At 33.1% G+C, this 21,894-nt stretch overlaps 1 protein-coding gene and 1 long non-coding RNA gene across 4 annotated transcripts in view; one reads left to right on the top strand and one right to left on the bottom strand.

Annotated features, from left to right (window-relative positions):
- LOC100744007 (uridine phosphorylase 1) overlaps positions 1–21,894 on the top strand; it is a 48,599-nt gene that overhangs the window by 16,245 nt on the left and 10,460 nt on the right. Inside the window, exons 1-2 of one of the 2 annotated variants that reach the window (XM_003486382.4) lie at positions 7,197–7,549; positions 17,429–17,552. In XM_003486382.4, coding sequence (XP_003486430.1) covers positions 7,434–7,549; positions 17,429–17,552 — 240 coding nt within the window. In that variant the 5' untranslated portion in view covers positions 7,197–7,433. Of the gene's footprint in view, positions 1–7,196; positions 7,550–17,428; positions 17,553–21,894 lie in introns of those variants that run through there. The other variant, XM_003486381.4, reaches the window with a different exon arrangement.
- On the bottom strand, positions 1,982–7,078 carry LOC105680246. 2 transcript variants are annotated; one of them, XR_004460953.1, is made up of 3 exons: positions 5,841–7,078; positions 4,236–4,331; positions 1,982–2,177 (listed from the first exon to the last, which is right to left on the bottom strand). It is a non-coding gene; the product is annotated as an uncharacterized LOC105680246 (long non-coding RNA). The 2 variants fall into 2 exon arrangements; XR_001101974.3 differs by lacking the exons at positions 1,982–2,177; positions 4,236–4,331 and adding an exon at positions 5,068–5,236 and having other exon boundaries at positions 5,841–6,386; positions 6,472–7,078.

Below are 21,894 nucleotides of genomic sequence, written 5' to 3' on the forward strand. Positions count from 1 at the left end.
CTGTACTCTAGGAAAAAATATTAAACAAACTCGAATTCAGGTTAGTGTCCGTAAACGAGCTAACGAGCTGAACGAGTTAGCGTCTGAAAAACAAAACAAATAACAGATAGATAACAGATGTAGATTTTTAAGAAGCTCAGCTTAACGCGATGTTTCTTCTGGCGTACATTTAATATTAATAATTTTTCATCCCACAAGGAAGATTGAAAAAACGGTGGAGTCTTCAGCATCTGAATCTGTACAAGAATATGATCGAAGATAGCCATTTCGTACTTTAGAACTTGGAAGGAATATCATTGAAGTGATGGCAGTGAAGGACAAATGTAAATGACTGGAAAAATTGAATGCTACGAAACTGGAATGTATAACCTGATTAAGAGAAAACATCCGCTTGGAAAATAAGAATACGTATAAAGTATTCCTTGGAGCCACAGTGTGGAATAATGAGAAAGAAGGAAGAAGGAGCGGTTAAAGTGACCGTGTTCAGGGTTTCAATGTTTTAACATAGGAGCACTGTATATAGGGTGTCTTGGAATACAAACAGGGTGTCACTCTACGTGTATACAAAAATAAGTCGAATAAATTGATGAATAATCGAAATGAGAAAGAAGGAAATAGGGGCGTTTAAAGCGACCATATTTATTTCAATGTTTTAACATAGGAACACTGTATATAGGGTGTCTTGGAATACAAACAGGGTGTCACTCTACGTGTATACAAAAATAAGTCGAATAAATTAATGAATAATCGAAATGAGAAAGAAGGAAGTAGGAGCGGTTGAAGTGACCATATTTATTTCAATGTTTTAACATAGGAACACTGTATATAGGGTGTCTTGGAATACAAACAGGGTGTCACTCTACGTGTATACAAAAATAAGTCGAATAAATTAATGAACAATTGAAATGAGAAAGAAGGAAGAAGGAGCGGTCGAAGTGACCATATTTATTTCAATGTTTTAACATAGGAGCACTGTATATAGGGTGTCTTGGAATACAAACAGGGTGTCACTCTACGTGTATACAAAAATAAGTCGAATAAATTTCTTCCTTTGACATTTCGTTTCTGAGAAAGTCGAGCTCGAGGTAGCTATCACCGGTATTTTGCTTATTCTGCTAATTGCACGAGCTCGATTTTCTCAAAACTCAGGCCTGAATCGACAGAAATGTTCTTTTTATGTAGCATACGTGCGTATATAAATAACTTCTTGTCTGAGCATGTCAACTATCTTAAGACACCCCGTATCGTGTTCACGGTAAAGTGCCTCGTGCGCCTCTTTTCTTCTTCAGTTGCACCTTACGCGTCTATATTGTCAAGGAAACTCTGCGATACGTAATAAGGCGACTAAAGTCTGAGTACTCGATGAGACTCAGGTATTATAAATGTCAGAGCAATGCAACGATAGGTACAAATACGTGTGAACAATAGGGCTGCCAGAATACCTAAGCAAATAAGGAAAAGGTCAAAAGATAATAGCACGAGCATAGTGTGGAGAGTTGGAAAATTGGAATAGGTACTGGGAGGGGAAAGTGGAGGAGGAGGAGGAGGTGGTGGAAGGTGTGATCTATGCGGCGAGATAAATTCGAGGATCTAATTCACTTAACAGGCAATTATAGGGAAACCAAAAGAGCTGTCAGGTCGGAAGACGTAGTGGGTAAAAGACAGGATAGAAGGATCGTGGAATGAGTGGAGAAGCTGGAAAAGAAAAGAAAAGAATAGAAGAAGGCAAGGTGCAAGCAGGCTAAAGAGAGTTTTAGTGAAAACAGTGGAATAATTGCAGACCTTGGTACGAAAACCGGGCAAACGCAGATTTTACAAGTTGTGTGGAATCGAATAAAACTGAATTAATTATGACTCGTTTAAACGATTAATATTTTGGACTTAGAAAGGCATTCGTGTGACGAACGATATGAGAAATGATGCCTCTTATATTTTTGAAGAATGCGATTAAGAAATCTTTTTCGATATTTCGATTTGCCTGGCTCTTGCACGAAAATACTGGGAATTTGAAATGAAATATTTTCTTCTTTCACGTCTTTATTTTTCCTTAATTCTCCTTCATGCTCCGCAAACAGTTCCTTAGATAAACCACTGACATCCGGCCGCCGTCTCTCGTTTGCACATATTTACTTCTCCATGACCGATACGATTCTTGTTCGTCCGAACACATTTCGAATCTGCAAGAAAAAAAAAAAAACACGCGATTAATAGAATTCGAAACACTTTGGTTGACGAGTCAACGCTACATCAACACAATCATTGACGCTATATTTTAGAACAAAAGCCCAGGTGGGTCCTAGACATAGCCGATTCTTCTTCCCAAAGGTCACAATGCATAGGTGCAAAAATTCTTATGAACGCATTGAGCTTGTCTGATCTTTGCACCGATCGATCGACGATGTATAAAAATATATGAAACTCGACAAGTACAATTTTTGTAACAGGTGTACTCGCCTTATTTTTGCACCAGGATCTTCAATTATTAGTCACAGTATGTCAGAGTGTGGACGGAAGAGATATAGAGATAGATAGAGAGGGATAGAGAGTGAGAGAGAGAGAGAATAAGACATTTTTGTAAATAAAGGTATCTGCATGTATGTAAATAATGGTATATATGTAAATATTAAAGGTAATGTAAGTATGTTCTTGGAAGTGAGGCTGAATAAACATACACGTATATGCATTGATAAATGTAAAAGCACGTGTCTACTTTTTTCGGTACATATTTTCTTGCTTTTGTAAAGACGTAGGACGAGACAGACGTCAAAACGAAAATGAAAACGATTCATGTATAAAGATACAGTTCGAAACTTATTTTCCAAGTTATTCGCGAACCGAAACGATGACGCGGGATTGAGATGCATGAAGAATGAATCGAGTACTATATATCTATTAACATTTTTATAAAATTGTTTACAACAGCAATTCGCAAACTGTGGTGCAGAACCTTTGGTGGAGGTAACTGTTGGAGATTTGCAAGTGATTTTTCAAACTAAAAATCTGTAGGCTTAGTTCTGTTTTGTTTTATGTTTATAAACCATACAAAATCAAGTCCAATCTTTATTATGTTTATTATGTTTATAAATCATATAAAAGAAGGCCAGCAGAGTGAAACGAATTAATGCAATACAAAGTAAAATTTGTTATTCAATCTAATTGTTATAAACGAGGGTACTTAACTAAAACTTACAAGTTTAGTTTTAGTTTTCAAACTAAAAATATGTAGGCTTAGTTCTAGCTTTGTTTTATGTTTATAAACCATACAAAATCAAGTCCAATCTTTATTGTGTTTATTATGTTTATAAATCATATAAAAGAAGGCCAGCAGAGTGAAACGAATTAATGCAATACAAAGTAAAATTTATTATTCAACTTGATTGTTACAAACGAGGGTACTTAACTAAAACTTACAAGTTTAGTTTTAGTTTTCAAACTAAAAATATGTAGGCTTGGTTCTAGTTTTGTTTTATGTTTATAAACCATGTAAAACCAAGTCCAATCTTTAAGCCAGCAGAGTTTTTTTTTAATATTTATTAAAATTACAATCGATTCTCGCGTTGAGAATTTTCAGTAGTTTTTCTGACGTGGCGCAGTAACATGGCTAATTATTTATAATAAGTTATTACTTATTATAGATAAGTATAAGGCCAGCATTGTGAAAACAATTGATACAATACGAACTAAAATTTGTTTTCAAATTGTGTTATTCTGATTGTTACAAACGTGGGTACTTAACTAAAACTTACAAGTTTAGTTCTGTCTTTAATTTTGTTCTATATTTGTAAATTGCGTAAAGAAGAAATCCAATTTCTGGGCCATCAGGCTCAAAGAAATTAATACAGTGCAAACTAAAATTTGTTGTTCAATTTCACCGTTACAAATGAGTGTATTTCAGGGAATACGATTCCCAGGGGATACGAATATTAATATGGGTCTTGAAACATCGATTACCAAAAGAGTCGATACGATTCGAGCGCCGAATCGAGTGGATTCGTTTAATTACGTTGTAAACGATTGTTGGCTTGAATGATAAAATTTGAATACTTACACTCGTATATGTATCGTAATTAAAAAATTGTTACAAGTGTGTATGCGTTGTGGATAAATCAGCATGTTGCGTATTATTGTTTTGTATTTAGGGTGGATTTTCACGTGCGCTAGCAATGCGAGAATTAAGACAGCTTCAAATTAATTACAAGATTTATAGACACAGGTCGAAAAGAATTTATGTCGACTAGCAAATTCTGTCGCGTTAACAACTGATCCGACAGGGAACTTCAGCTCGATCTCGTTATACTTTGAGCCTTACGATTTTGTGGAAACGCACGAGTCTGAAATTGGAAAATTGTTTGTTTAGTTAGATGTGGGAATATTTCTATGATACAGAAATTAGCTATTTTTTCGTTTATAAATAAAAGACTTGCATAGCCTTTGTATTTAGAAACGATACTTTTGCATGACGTAGTACGTTACTTTTGCTCTTTGTACATTTATTTAAAATACAGAGCACGAAAATTAAATCTATACGCCAGCCCTGAAATATTGTACAATTTTTGTGTTGTTCCAAACTATGAAACTCTGACGCGAAATTAATACTTAATATCACGTTTGAGTTTGGTTTTTCTCCCTTCAAATTGTATCGTTACTGTATCGAAATTTGCAACACGGACGAAAACAGGAAATTTTGAAAAGAACAAATTAATTGAACGTTATCTTAATATTATCGATGGAAATTGCTTGATTATCGATGGAAGATTAATTAATTTGTTACAAAGAAAATTTTTTAATTGAACATGCCGTTATTTACTGTGTATGATTTTGCACGTATTTTAGAATATATTTTGTCAAATATTTTTAATAAAGTTAGATATTTGATATTAACATGGGCAAATAGAAAATATAGAGATGTGACCTAAAAATAAGTCGCTTCCGTTTCTTTATCTTTTTTTACACACATTATGAAGTTGAATAATAATAATATGATAAATTCGATAAAATGTGATTCATGTTATTGTGCGCTGTGTAATATCTACTGCGGATAAGTAAAAAATGATTTCAACACTTAGCCAACCATTATTTAGTACGCGAGATGAGATGAAAATATTGTTTTTCTTGTCCAAGTAATTGTGTCATCAAAAGTTCTATGATTACTTCTACTTTGTATTTAAATGCACTTGCTGTTGGAACGACGGTTCATCTCTCAATTTCTGCATGGAATCATCCGACTAATTTATAACTATAATTTATAGTCACAATTTTTATTTGTAGACAAATTGCTTAGAGATATAACAGAAATTCTTTGACTTTTAAATATAAAAATGAAAAAGTGGTAAATATCATTTAAGTTGGAAAATATTTCTACATTTATTATGCTTGTTAACAAATAAATTATCGAAAGAGAAGTTGAAAATGTGATCTTTTCGCACAGTATAAAATTATAATATAATTTTTTCAGGGTAGATGCACATGTAATAACACTACAGAATTATTTAACTGCTTCAAAATATTTAGAATGGCGTTTACAAATAATCAAGAACGCTTAAAATTAATGATTATTCGAACGATACAGTATCGAATAGAATGTCTAACGTTTTATGATAAATATTTGTACTATACCAATTCTTGACTCTAGTACTGTTAAATTAAAAGTGACTAGAATAATTTGAGTTAATTTTCTTCATTGTTTAATCTGAATTTCAGTAGTTTACGTCAATAATAAAGATTGCTGATAAAAATACAGATACAATTATCATAGAATAAAAAAACGTAAAGCAGACTCGATCGAAACTGGTATATCAGTGAATGGATGAGATCTAAAAATACAGAAAAATAGAAAAAACATTTACTCCCATTGTTTTGAAGCATGTAAGTGAGTTCACTCGGCTATCTACTTACTCTTATACAGAATTCTAAAGAATTCAGTTCGTTTTTTTTACGAATTATCCGCTGTTCTTAGAATCGATAGCACAAACCAGTTGCTTTTATCGGAGAAATTATCTAATTTTATCTTCTTCAAACTCAATGCGATGTATTTTTGCAAGTGTACAAAATTTGTAAATATGGATTCGAAGAGAAGTAAAATGAATTCCCTTCATCTTCATACGCTGGCAACTACAATAATTGTCATATTATTTCTGTATCGTAATGTCTTATAATACAAAAATGAAGAAACTTAGCTGTCTTTTAAATCCAGTTTGTCTTCTGTTACTTCCACTTAGACGATGAAATAAATCATTTATAGTTGACTTATAATTGCTGTTTTATTGCAAAAAAACGTAGCGAGCGTAGTTGTTGCTATAATGGACAGAGAAATTTTGTATTCTTTTACATTCCAATCGCATATTTTCTTCTGGATTCTTATCAATCTTTTCTACTTTCTCTTACCCCTGTAATTTCAACCGATTATTATTCGATAATCATTCTACGCTATTATTAATCGAATGGTAGAAGACAATTCACACTCGTTATTACGCTCATTAACACTGTCTAGAGCTTTCATTAACATTTGTCTACGAATGTTAACGAGCGATCTTCACCAACACCAACAAAGCTTTTTTCTAGCCTTTTCTAGTCTATGTCATAAAGTTTTACGTAGATGATATATATAAATCATAGCGGACGTCCCGTAAAATGTTCCACCATTTACAGCAGCTACGAAAAGTATCGGCACATATTTATTTTCCAATGAAGCATTTTTTACCAAATTCTACGTCATGATATCCGCGATATTAAATTTTTGCAGTTGTGTAAGAAGGCTACTAAATGATATAAAATTTAATATCTCTCGCAGTCAAATAATTAATATGACGATAGAGCCAATAGTGTGCAAATACTTCTCGCAGCCATTGTAAGTCGATACCACACACGTGTTGTAAAGCACCGTACACAACCGTGCGGCTACGAACCAAGAAAAACGCAGAAACGTAATAGGACTGTCGGTTATCGATGAGTTTTCGAAGAATCACGCGTTAAAAATGATTCGATGACTGTTCCAATATCTCAATTCACTCGCGCTCCACATACATTTGCAGTGGGCACACGTACACAAATAACCGCGACCAGTTTGCAGCTAGACGTATGTACGTACGTATGCTCTCGGCGTTAGTGTGCGTCGCCTTAGCTGTCATTTGGCAGCGAACGACGAAGTGGTGGGAACGCAAATGGCGGAGACTCGAATCGGGATATAAAGCTCCCTCGAAGCATCACAAAGATTCTATTCGGAGACCGGCACTTGATCGACGTCGTTCACAGGAATCTGGTTCTTGCTCTAACCTTGGAAATTCCAAAGCACAGCCGCGAAACAGTCGTGATCGGTTAGTCGATATTTCTTCGACCTCCCGCCGTTTCGTTCGATCGTACGTCCGCCACGGTCGTGTTAGATCCCGCGAAATTGTCCCACACAAGCGACGGAGAGTGTTGATCTTGCGATCGAGATGCCCATTTGTACGTGCAAAGATCGCGCTCTGGACGAGAGCCACGTGTGTCAGATGAATCCTTCGGACGAGCATGAGAATGTCGAGTGGAATATCGAGTATGATCCCGCAGTTAGGTACGTTTGGTTCTTTTTTGTATTTTATGTTCTACTTCATTGTGTATTTGTAGGATATTTTACGAAAGCGTGTCGAAAGAATAGATCGGAGGAATTTATGTCACCTAACTAGCGCTCACTCGAGGAAATTTGAGGTTATTTCGTTGAAAAAGGAACTTCGACTTTTCGGTGGAAAAATATGAGATAGATACGTGTTTACATGTTTTAAATTAGTACGTGCGATTACAGTGAAAAGGTTAAGTTATTACGTTACGTTCGTTCCAACCGTTTCTTGACGTAATAACCTTATAATCAATTAATCTTACAGGCGAGGAAGTGTGAATATTCTGGAAGATTAGTTAACTAGTTTACTAGTTAACTAGTTAACTAATACGGAGCTGTAGTACTATAACGCATTAAAAGTTTTATCCGTGGAATCCCATAATTTGTAAAACCAAAAATTCGAGCGAGCTAGACTAATGAACTTGTTAAAAACAAGGAATAGCGAACTATATTATCTTTCATTTCATTTCTCTTCATAAATCGTGGATATTAGAAATGACATCGAACTCTTCAAATTAATACTTCCTAAACTTTATAAATTGCAACCTGACGAATTATGAATCACATAAATTGTGTTAAATTTTATATTTTTGTACTATAAGGTAGGTAATATCTATTTTAATTCAATTGTTTCAGTGATTTTGAACCGTGATTACAGTTTTCAACAGCCAATTATATAATGTTGAGATAGAAAATATTTATTCGGAAAGGATTTGTATTGTATATTTTGCAAAATTTAACATGTTTATATATCAACAATATATATCATTTTGCAAGGCATATTTACACCGTGGTAGGTTATAATCGATACAGTATTCGACGTATCGTTGAATGCTGATCGAAATATTTTAGTGCAAAGACATTACACTTGTACATGCGTGTTTACATGAATATTATCTAGTCTTCGCGCTTTGTTGTGCGTGCATTACAAGGTTACTATTATAAAAAATTAGAAATTACGCAATTTTAAACGCTACTACTTATCGTAATGATTATGTATTTACAAGGTTTATAAATACAGCGCTTTGTAATTACACTTTACACGCATCAACGTACGTTGAACTACGAAATTATAATGTAAAAATGTTTCTCAAATACGAGACTGGCAACTTTACGATATTTTATTTAGAATAAATAAGCGTGAAACTGGTATCAATTACATAAAAAGTTAAATCTTATTTTTAGCTTGCATTTAGTACTTCAATTCAAGGAGATCCAATTCAAACTCAAAATATTTACGTTCGCTGAAATGCCAATGCTACTATTCGAGAACAAATTTTACGTGTTAATAAATAATTAAAAACATAGTATATGATGTATATTTATAGTATCTCCATAGTATAGTATATCCAAGCTGAGTTAAATGGAATCAGTCGAAAGAAATTCACATTCGCTCGGGCATAAATTTAATGTTTCGTAGTTTCATATATGGAGGATTTATATGATATAGCGATTTCATGTTACTTGCAATATGATACAGAATCTGTAATAATTCTTATGAAACTGGAAATTATTTAAAATTTCAAAAAATATTACGAATGCAAGTGCGCTTTATATACAACGTGAGAATCGAAATGAAGTTTATCAAATTACTCTTGACAATAGAATATTCGATATCACAAGTAAATGTGTCATGATATAATTTTGGAAAATTTACGACGATACCAACGTCATCAAAATTAATTATATCCTTCAAAATTATACTTAATTAATGCATTTATTGCAATCAAACGCGAAGCTAATAATCTCGGCGTGCAAACGGAATTCTAATTATGCAGAATGTAGTTAAGGGAATCAACAGGAAAGAGTCGCAGAATATAAATGTACAGATAAATAATTACAACTTACACTGCTATCACTTATGTATCAGTCGCGTAAGTACATAATCGTTAAAGTCAAAGACATTGAAATTGATGCAATTCAATATTGTAATATGTTACATATCCAATATTGATTGACTTGATTAAAGCCCTACCCTATCTGTGTTTGATAGTGTATCACTTTATATTTTAATAAATAATAGATGCATCCTCATATACTGTAATCGAATTCGAGCCTGAAAATCTCGACAAAATTAAATTCTATTATGCGTTGGCTTTACTTTTGTCTATAGAATTAACGTTAGTACAAATCGATACATATCGGTTAAATTATACAAGGTAAAATTCTTGTATACGTAGTTTTACCTTTCGTTAATCCTTTATCTATTTGAATTTAATTATATTTCAATTTGCCCAATATGAATAAAATGTTAAATAAAAAATTGGTTTCAGTTTTGATCCGTAAACGAATTTCGGCGATTAAATATATTAAATATATACATTTTACTCAAATTGATTTAATATTTTTCAACAGTTTTTTCATTCATTCATATGAGATATTTCATCTGTACCGTTTATAATTTAATTCTACGAGTCACATGGATGGTAATCCGTAGAAAATCCGTATTCCGATCGGTATTCGTTCATTGCATAGTAATAATTGAAAATCGATAGCTCTGTAAGGATTATATTGATTTTCGGTGACGTCTTTAATTAAATTCTTCTATTTGAAAGCGAAGGCTAGTTTCGAGCGTTTCTTATTCTTTCGTATATGATTTGAAGTATTTTAATAACGATAAGAAATGCGTAAGAAGTATGTAGTTCCTATTTTTCGATACTTTCATTTAACCGATGCAGTATTTTCAAAGAAATTATAAATGAATCTCTATAATCATAAATGAAATGCAATTAATTTAAACTGTAAGAATAAATACTGCAATTATATCTTTTTTATTTTCGTGTTAATATGAACGATAAGCTCGCAACTTACAGGATGAATAAGTTCTTTTATGTATTAGTTGGATTATCTTTTATTTAGTATTATCAATAAATATACAACCGGGTCGATATATATCCAAAAGTTCATGTTATAATATATGATGAAAGAGGGAACAATAAAATTTAAAACCGGGTTACGAAAAATTAAAATTTATTAAAAATCTAACAATAATATTTTATTTTTATATGTAGCTTTACCTAAATGAATTATACTTTTGAAAAATGAAAGATATTTGGAACAAGATATTTTACAAACGAGGTAGTTATTTTATCATATATTATTATTTTATTATCATATAAATAAAATAAATCTGAAACATAGATATTAACACAATGAATGAATTGTATAGTATAGGATTAAGAAGGAACCTAAGAAGGAAGCTATAATCCTGTCAAGAGGTCATTGTCAAATTTGATTTACGCGCCACTCGATTCTAATCGATATGTTCATTTGAACGATTCCTCTTTCTTCCTGTTCTGGCCGGCATTTTCTTAGTCCGTCCACAGTTTCTTATTGAAAAAGTATTATCGTTTATAGAATCGACTTTATAGAATTATCTGTACAGTTGACTCTTCTATTGTGTGCGAAGAAAAACATAAGAAAAATATGAACATAAGATTTAGAAAATATTTACATCAGTAATCGCTTTAACCACGTGTATATAGCGTAAAGTGACAGCAGAACGATGAATTGTGCGTCAGGAAATATAGAGCCGCTGACTAAGGAAAATTTTCATAAGTGGAGAGCTCAGATTCAAACGTTATTAATGAAAAACAACACATAGGAATATGTTTCTGGTGAAAAGATCCGAACTACAGAGAATGCTACAGAATGGGATGTAGCAGATAGAAAGGCAAGATCAGAAATGTCTGTATATTAGCAATAAGTCCTGAAGCATTAATGCAAGTAAATGATTACAACACATCAAAAGAGGTATGGGATAAACTAAATGAAATATATTGCTTAACTTATCCCGCTTACAAGATAATGCTAGTAAAACAGTTAATTAACTATAAGATGCAAGAAGATGGGAATATAAATAGTCATATAAGAAACTTTTCTGACTTAATTGATAGATTGAGAGAAATACATATATACATCCAAGATGACATAGAATTTTGTTATTATGTAGTATTCCAAACAGCTAAGAAGATTTCAGGATTGCTATTGAAACTGAGGAAAAATTTCCATCCTTTGAAGCACTGAAAATAAAACTACTCAAAGAAGAATCCAAAAGAAGACAGAACTAGGAGTATGAAAACAACATCTATTATAGCGGTAGTCGAATTGGGCATGCAATAGAAGTCTCTACATATTCAGAAACTGCAACAAAATGCACAACACAGACCATCACACCTAGTATTTCGCATCAAGTGCTTTATAAAGAAATTATTAATATCCTTTAGAATGCAGATTATCGTACCATGACTCTTAAAAAAGTAAGGCTAATGATTGAAACAAAATATAACATACATCTTAATGACAGAGAAACAGAGATATATTTTTTAGTCATGCAATATGTAAAGGCAAATTCAGCTGTACAAGAGAGAGAGATAGAGCTCAATGATGGAGTAGTAATTGATAATACAGAAGATGAAACAGAATCAGAATTAGATGATGAAGAGATAGAGGAAGAATGATAAACAGTCAAGAGGAGTCTTGCAAGAAAAGCAACAAGTAAATATGGGAATAGAAGCTTTTATTTCTTTGGATGATCAATTTGTTTGTTATTTTTTCAATAATTGATTGACAACATTTGTTATGTTGATAGGAATGAATAATATCTTGCAATTTCCTTATTAAGCCTCCGAAAAAATTTATTATGTAACGTTACATAATAAATTTATTATTTCTCAAGATGCTTAATGTTTTAACACAAATTGTAGAAATTAAAAATTTAAAAGTCCCATTTTGGTTGGTATAATTTGTATTTATGTAAATTTTGTCAACTACATATATGTTATACAAATATATATACAAATACAAACATGTTTGTTGCAGTATGACATTGTTTTACCATATATATGAACTTTGTTGTCCACGGTATTTGTTGTATTGGATGTTTGCTATATAACATTTTAACTTATGGATGTTATCAAACGTATGTCCAATTGAATGGTGATCCATGAGTAAGAACCAACTAGATTTGGTCAATGTTGTAAACAATATAAATGGCGCTCATTAAAACTGCCCTCAATATAAAATTACATAAAATATTAAGAATATTGTATTGGGATCAAAAGTATGATATTTCAGTTTCTAAACATTAAAATGGGACAATTTGCATATTTAAGTAATCTCTATTGTATGAATATTTCAGCACGTTAGCTTAATTGAAATAAAACATTGAACAAGCATTAATGTAAAACTATGAGCACACCTTATGTTGGTAAATTTTTCACAATAAACATTTCTTTTATACTTAATTTAATTCAATATACATTAACTAAGAAGCAAATTATACTAAAAAATAAAGCTGCATATTTGATAATATTTAAATTTCATTGTAATTTTTAGGATTAAATAAAATACATGAAGAGTATGTGTGTGTGTGTGTGTGTGTGTGTGTGTGTGTGTGTGTGTGTGTGTGTGTGTGTGTGTGTGTGTGTGTGTGTGTGTGTGTGTGTGTGTGTGTGTGTGTGTGTGTGTGTGTGTGTGTGTGTGTGTGTGTGTGTGTGTGTGTGTGTGTGTGTGTGTGTGTGTGTGTGTGTGTGTGTGTGTGTGTGTGTGTGTGTGTGTGTGTGTGTGTGTGTGTGTGTGTGTGTGTGTGTGTGTGTGTGTGTGTGTGTGTGTGTGTGTGTGTGTGTGTGTGTGTGTGTGTGTGTGTGTGTGTGTGTGTGTGTGTGTGTGTGTGTGTGTGTGTGTGTGTGTGTGTGTGTGTGTGTGTGTGTGTGTGTGTGTGTGTGTGTGTGTGTGTGTGTGTGTGTGTGTGTGTGTGTGTGTGTGTGTGTGTGTGTGTGTGTGTGTGTGTGTGTGTGTGTGTGTGTGTGTGTGTGTGTGTGTGTGTGTGTGTGTGTGTGTGTGTGTGTGTGTGTGTGTGTGTGTGTGTGTGTGTGTGTGTGTGTGTGTGTGTGTGTGTGTGTGTGTGTGTGTGTGTGTGTGTGTGTGTGTGTGTGTGTGTGTGTGTGTGTGTGTGTGTGTGTGTGTGTGTGTGTGTGTGTGTGTGTGTGTGTGTGTGTGTGTGTGTGTGTGTGTGTGTGTGTGTGTGTGTGTGTGTGTGTGTGTGTGTGTGTGTGTGTGTGTGTGTGTGTGTGTGTGTGTGTGTGTGTGTGTGTGTGTGTGTGTGTGTGTGTGTGTGTGTGTGTGTGTGTGTGTGTGTGTGTGTGTGTGTGTGTGTGTGTGTGTGTGTGTGTGTGTGTGTGTGTGTGTGTGTGTGTGTGTGTGTGTGTGTGTGTGTGTGTGTGTGTGTGTGTGTGTGTGTGTGTGTGTGTGTGTGTGTGTGTGTGTGTGTGTGTGTGTGTGTGTGTGTGTGTGTGTGTGTGTGTGTGTGTGTGTGTGTGTGTGTGTGTGTGTGTGTGTGTGTGTGTGTGTGTGTGTGTGTGTGTGTGTGTGTGTGTGTGTGTGTGTGTGTGTGTGTGTGTGTGTGTGTGTGTGTGTGTGTGTGTGTGTGTGTGTGTGTGTGTAATATGTTATTTATAATTTCAATCTTCAACGAAGATTATGAATACACACACGCTTAGGCAAACAATCTGAGAATGAAAAAAAAGCTTAAGTTACTTTGGAGAATAGAATGTTAGATATCTCAAAGGTTCATGTATTATCGCTTGCAGACAGTATCTCGGAGAACAATGCTGTTGATAATCGCACTGAATGACGCTATGATTGTTTTAAGGAGGTTTGTACGTTCTTGTATTAATCAGCATTGTTACCTTATATTCGTAACACAAGATTTAATATACGCATCGCAGTATAACGTATGAAAATGTTAAAGGTCTAAAATAAACATATAAGAATTATACATTGAAATGAATGTATAAATTAAAACTCCATCCAAGTATAGGACATGAATATATATATAATGGGAGCTGATTTTTATTCTTGCTTCGAGATTCCTTCTTCTCAAATAAAAGATGAAATCGTCGTGTATCTGATGCATGGTGAGAAATTTCCAGTTCTACTTTATATGGTACTCTAGAACATAGATTTCTGAAGTGTGGGTCGCGTTAAATATTCTACTACTACAGATTCGTTAGGAGAGTTGTATTCATCGATAATCGTCGGACGAACAGTTCAAATTCTATTCAGTTCAAAACCAGAATAACGAGGAAGATGAGAACCATTATTTCTGTCTAGTTTCTCTCAGCTCGTAGATCCGTATCAGGTCAATTTTATATTGCTTATCAATCAACTCTCGACACAATTGCGTTTTGGCTAATCTTCGAGTAGGTCGCGAAAAATCACCGGTCTCGGAACTGGGTTCCGGTCCATAGAAGTTTGCGAAGCTTTGCTCTAGAAGTATGTAAGTCACTTATCGGATTTTGCTTGCATACGACTCATCTTTTGAAACAGTTCTTCGAGTTTTTTAAAGTTCCAGAGAATCCGATTCAAAGCTCTTGTGGCCTGTTTCAATATACGTACGTACATGTATTTTACATTATCTTAAAAATATTGTAAGTTCTGACGTAACTGAAGTAAGTTCTTCAGATTTTAATGCCTATGAAGGTAAATATGGTAGTGGATATTTTTGTGGATATTTCCTCTCTTTTTAAAAGACTACGCATGAATTGTGCAAGTATCCTCCTTTATGATGTTGACGAGACAATATAAATAAGTATTCAAAGTTCATCTATGAATTATGATTATTAAATTCATTTATGCGAGGTTAATCATAGAAAGCGTACGCGTCTTATAATTATCAGAATATCAATTGTTCTCGTATAACATAGTTATACTCGTTGAACTGACTCGTTTAACGATAATGAAACATTCGTTGTTATTTTTGCAACGTGCAATCATCGCACTCGTTTTTCTACTGCTCATGCACAAATTGGCACGACGAGTTGCATATTATGAGAACTGAATACAATTCTGCCACACGCAGTCATCGGTTTCCTCTTCGTCCTCGTCGTCAAGGGTTGCGAGGGTGAATATTCTGCTTGCAAAGAGAAGCTGGCAGGATTATGTTGAATTTACTTAAAAAAAGGAAATCGATGGAATTTTACCAGCTATAATCGATTCAGTATTTTCAATTATTTATCCTATCGTATAAAATGATAGAACAACATCAATTCTATATATCAATAATTTATTTTTCAATGGTAAGTTTTTATTTGCCATGCATAATAACTAACGTTGATATCATAAAATTATACCTTGTCCAGTGGATTGATATTGTGTAACATTGCAGAATCGAATTATATACCTATGTAGAATCACATACATATGCCATATACATACCATGCATTAAACTAAAGTTATTACATATTATAATAATACGTAATTAATGCATACTATAATGCAATATAGTAATGCAATATTATAGTATAAATAAACCAATACGTAATTTTCTTATGAATAAAAGACAGTATAGTTATATCGAACATGTTGGTGTAATCGTAAACAATCAATCGATTAATTCGGTAAACAGTAACGAAGGTACATATTTCGCACACGACAAGAATACATTTCTATTTACGAGACTTAAATAAATAAAAATGTTGATACACAACGTATAATAACTAACGTTAATATCATAAAATTATACCTTGCCTAGTGGATTATATATAGTAGATATAGTATAATAAATAATACATTTATAATAATATTGTGTAACATTGCAGAACCGAATTGTATACCTATGTAGTATCACATACATATGCAATATACATATCATACATTAAACTATAAGTTATTACATATTATAATAATACGTAATTAATGCATACCATAATGGACAGAACTTATTCTATTATAGTATAAATAAACCAATACGTAATCTTCTTATGAATAAAAGACAGTATAGTTATATCGAACATGTTGGTGTAATCGTAAACAATCAATCGATTAATTCGGTAAACAGTAACGAAGGTACATATTTCGCACACGACAAGAATACATTTCTATTTACGAGACTTAAATAAATAAAAATGTTGATACACAACGTATAATAACTAACGTTAATATCATAAAATTATACCTTGCCTAGTGGATTATATATAGTAGATATAGTATAATAAATAATACATTTATAATAATATTGTGTAACATTGCAGAACCGAATTATATATCTATGTAGTATCACATACATATGCAATATACATATCATACATTAAACTATAAGTTATTACATATTATAATAATACGTAATTAATGCATACCATAATGGACAGAACTTATTCTATTATAGTATAAATAAACCAATACGTAATCTTCTTATGAATAAAAGACAGTATAGTTATATCGAACATGTTGGTGTAATCGTAAACAATCAATCGATTAACTCGGTAAACAGTAACGAAGGTACATATTTCGCACACCACAAGAATACATTTCTATTTACAAGACTTAAATAAATAAAAATGTTGATACAAAACGCATAATAACTAACGTTAATATCATAAAATTATACGTTGCCTAGTGGATTATATATAGTAGATATAGTATAATAAATAATACATTTATAATAATATTGTGTAACATTGCAGAACCGAATTATATACCTATGTAGTATCACATACATATGCAATATACATATCATACGTTAAACTAAAGTTATTACATATTATAATAATACGTAATTAATGCATACCATAATGGACAGAACTTATTCTATTATAGTATAAATAAACCAATACGTAATCTTCTTATGAATAAAAGACAGTATAGTTATATCGAACATGTTGGTGTAATCGTAAACAATCAATCGATTAATTCGGTAAACAGTAACGAAGGTACATATTTCGCACACGACAAGAATACATTTCTATTTACGAGACTTAAATAAATAAAAATTTTGACACACAACGCATAAAGTTCTATATGTTTTTAACACGCTGTTCGCGTTTCGCACTTTTTTAGATATAGAGATGGATCTGTACGACTTCGAAATCCAAACATCGAGCTCATGGATCAGGATATACTGTATCATCTTGCTCTGGGTAGCGGCTCCCACGATCTCGTTGAAATGTTTGGCGACGTTAAGGTAAATCAAAGTAGTAGAGCTTCTTTTTCTGTGCAAAGAACTTTTACCTTTAGTTGTACTCCTTTTTTTTTTTTTTTTTTTTTAAAGAACTTTGTTTTATGTATAGTAGAACTCCTTTTCCTGTAGAAAACACTCTTTGACGTATAGTGAGACTTCTTCTAGAAAAGAAGATTTCTAGAAGAGTTTTTCTTCTAGAAAAAAAGTTTTTTTTATATACAGTAGAATTTATTTTATGTGAACTACATTTGTAGAAACAGAATTTTAGTTAGCACTCCGTTAACTGTGTTCTTTCTGTCTTTCTTCCATTAAGTGCTTTACCATGTAATAGTGGATGTCCCTTGCGTAACAATTTTTCTAACGAAAAATAAACGCAACGAGAAATTTTCTAAAACTTGTTACTCCAAGTTTTCATATTCGTGCTCTATTTTGATTTGTACGAAAAAGTTTCTATAATTCCTATAAAAGATGCGAACAAGTAGTTTTTCGCATATTGTCGTGTAACTTAAAGAAATGTTACGTTATTAATTGCCTCGAAGATCGTTGCATATTAATTACGTATTACGCACGCTATTCCTAGAAACGTACTTTAATGTCAGTGCACCTTTAAACTCCTGACGCATATAGTTGAAACAATGCCAGAACATCGGTGCTTTCTAAAACATATTGAACTTATCTATAAATACATTGAGGCTTATTTCTCTCCCAAAGAAGTAGTTTTACAGTGTCACAACGACCTCAAAAACCTTTTTTATTACTTTATTCAAGACATATTTCGATTCTCGTACCGCATACAGCTTCGAATATGTTTGTCAACTCAATTAATCTCACCAATTTCTTTCTCTATACTTGTGCGAACACTTTCTTGGCTAATTGCAATGTTTATGTTTGGGTTCTGCGTGCAGTATAGTAATCTCTATCAGTCGAATTTTCAGAGGTGAAGTATGACTAATTTTTGACAGTGGGTTAACACGGAATACTACCGATAACAATCAACTATGTATGTAGAAGCGCTGCAATGTGTATTTCCAAGCGTAAATTTGCATAACGTTCGAAACTACGATATGTGTGCTGTACACGATATTGTCGATGTATTACTATCTCTATTATCTATTTATAAATTTCTGCTCCATCGATCGTTAATTATCGGACTATCTTATCCACGATGAATTTTGTAATTTTCAGTGAATGTTAACGTTAGATATTAATTATATTGGTTATATTAAGGACGAAGCAAATAGAGTTAACTAAATTTATATCTATCGCAAGATATCGAAAATGATAATGAAAAACTTTGTAATTGTAAAATTTTAGCAAAACATAATTTTCGATGAAATTGGGAAACAAGGTACAACGTGCAAGTGCAGCAAAAGAATTACGATAGCAATAAATATATATAAAGCAATATTTGTAAATCATTGTTATAAATTATTATGAATCACTATTTTACGTATCTTTCCAGAAACGAATTTAAACAGGTTCGTTTAAAATTTATTTGATATAATTTTAATCAATTTCTTCTGCGTGCCATTTCACAAGTTATTTTAACTTTTTGTTTGCTTGGATTTTCAGAAACAATTCAGTTTCATAAATGGCAAATGCTTCTGCGGCAGACACTTGTCATCTTGTCATCTATTGTTTCTCCTACGTATTGTATATCGTTCGAGCTTACGCAGTTGCAGTCAATCTATTGATTTTTATTTCGCATTGCTATTACGATCAAAAAACAATTACATCAAGTAACGGAACACCAGGTTTTTATCATACTTGTCTTATCAGGTGAATTTGTTAGCAGTAATAAAGAGAGCCAAGAGCCGTGGCTCATAATAGATATACTTACCATATGTTTACATTGGCTACAAAATATTTTGGCACACTATCGTATTTATTTTAGTATTTACATACTAACTAATTAGGACTAGGTGCACTAAATTTCACATCATTTAGTGTCACTATTTCCGAGTAAGTCTAAACATTCAAAAATATCAGAATGAAATTCTCTAGAGAAATTCCAATGAAAAACATTTTGTTGGAAAATGGGTATGTGCCAATACTTTTCGTAGTCACTGTATTTTACATAAAAGAAACGAAGAAGGCTAAGTTTGAACATTTGTATGTGAGAAATTTTTACACGTTCACATTTTTAATCGTCTCGTTGCTAGGATTAGAGTTTTAACTTGGAAATCACGAAAACCTTACTCGCATCTCTCTGATTTCAAGTACCTGGTATATTTCCCTAACATTGATAGACATAAACAGTGATCTGTGTAATATTAGAATGATGAAATAAATGGCAATAGTGTACTTTTAGCATGTAGTTGTAACATACTTATGTATGTACACTTCGTATATAGAACAGTTAACAGTCAAACCTGTTTACTATAGCTAAAATCACAGAATCCTACATTAATCCACAGACAAATCAATTTTAGATTAGTTTTAGTTCTAGCGAATATAAATTAAATATGACACTCGTACAGAGCTGATCGTGGCATCCACTGTTTAGATAATCAGACAATAATTTTTCGTAGAAGAAAAGATTATCTGTTCTTTTGAGCTGCATTATAAATATTGATATTAATAAATATCGATTCACGCGTCAATGTGACGCATTTCGAATTTCACGAGGGAAATTACACGAACCGTTTACATTTTTCTTCTAACATTTGTACTGACTTTCATCCATTTAACGAGACAAATGTATATCGAAATTCATTTTCTTCAAAGTTTTCTAATTTTAAAGTTTTCTATGTGGTGTACGCGTTAATTAAAACCGAAATGTCCGTAAACCTAGCGTTAACGAGGAGAGTAATTTTTAAGTAAGAAAGTAAGGATTTCTTCGATTTCTATTCTTCTTTTTTCCAGATTTCCTTGCAAGGGGCACAAATTTTCTATCGATCGTTTCGTTAATCGATTTTCTTGATAATCCAGATTCCGTGGTAGTTAATTTTCAACGCAAATGAAGATTTTTTAACTATTATTAAAATTAAAAGCAAATTAACTCGTCCTACAGATCTCGATTTCTTAGACGTAAGAATTTCTTCATTTGCGGATATTTTCTATCGAAAACACAAGTCATATGATGTTAACGGTTAGAAGAATGAAAGTGAATGACGAAATTGATTTATCTCTTCTAATCTGTTATTTCACAATCCAAATATTTCTGGTTAAGAGGTGACTCGTGATGTGTTAACAGGTCACTAAATAACTCGTTATTTGTGAGAGAACCCAAAGAGATTTGTTCATCGCCGGTTAACGTTTAAATAAACGTCGAATTTCTTTTCGAGCTTTGCTCTCGTAGCTTCCAAATGAATCGCGTTTGAGCTATGGACGCAATATTTACGTCGTGTATATTATTACGCCATTTAACGTTTCGCAGCTCGTACAAGCCACGAGCACGCATTCTTTTTATCGCGATCTCTTTTACGCTATCAGTGAAGCCGCGTTTACACAACGTATTCACGTTCATTGAAGGATATGCCATTAGGAGAAAGTACAATGTTTCGTGACCTAAATAGAACAATAGGCGAAACTTGCATGCGCGTGCTTCGGCTACACAGACAGCGGCGGTAATCCTCGAGGTATTATTTCGTACGTTGCTCGGCAACTGTTGTACACTGTCGAATTCTATGTTCCATTTAGAGAAAAGAGCAATTCCACTGTTGCAAATTACAAACAGCATCGGAGGAACGTGCCCCGTTGGTTTTGTTTGAGTAATTCGACGTTGGAAATCATTTTTTAACTCCTCGATGCTCCATTCTGTTTTATATATTTGGTTATATTCGTTATAATTATATTTGTATATGTCGGGTTTACATTAGAATTAGGGTTAGGGGCGTGAAACGAATCTTCGTTTGGGTTACACGTTGTCGTTATGCAATAGAGAAGACATTGACTAATGCAAATACGATTATTATAGAACCGGACAAGTAACCGTGGTAGTTAGGTACTCGAGAAACTAATGACAATGATCCTAGGTTCAATAACGAATCCGCGGTCGACGGGATGATAGATGAACGTACTCACAAAATCTAAGTCGGACGCGTAATATTCGCTGGTCGTGAAGGGTTACTCCTTTCATCGATGAGATCGCGAGCGAGAATGCCTTTCCCATCCCGATGATGCCACAGAGGAAAACTATAATGGGGTGTGTCTAAGGACACGAGATCATCGGATTCGTCGAGAAAAGCCTTCGTTCAGAAAGTAAGGGAAATTGGCGTTGCTGCTAGTTGGTCAATCTCCATATCGGTGGTTAGAAAAAGATGCTAGCCGCCCTCGAGGGAAAGTTGCTATTTATGTGTTGAAATTACAATCAATTCTCGCGTTGAGAATTTTCAGTAATTTT

The sequence above is a fragment of the Bombus impatiens genome, unplaced genomic scaffold (genome assembly GCF_000188095.3).
Source record: "Bombus impatiens unplaced genomic scaffold, BIMP_2.2 scf_0109, whole genome shotgun sequence".
In the NCBI taxonomy this organism is placed as follows: domain Eukaryota; kingdom Metazoa; phylum Arthropoda; class Insecta; order Hymenoptera; family Apidae; genus Bombus; species Bombus impatiens.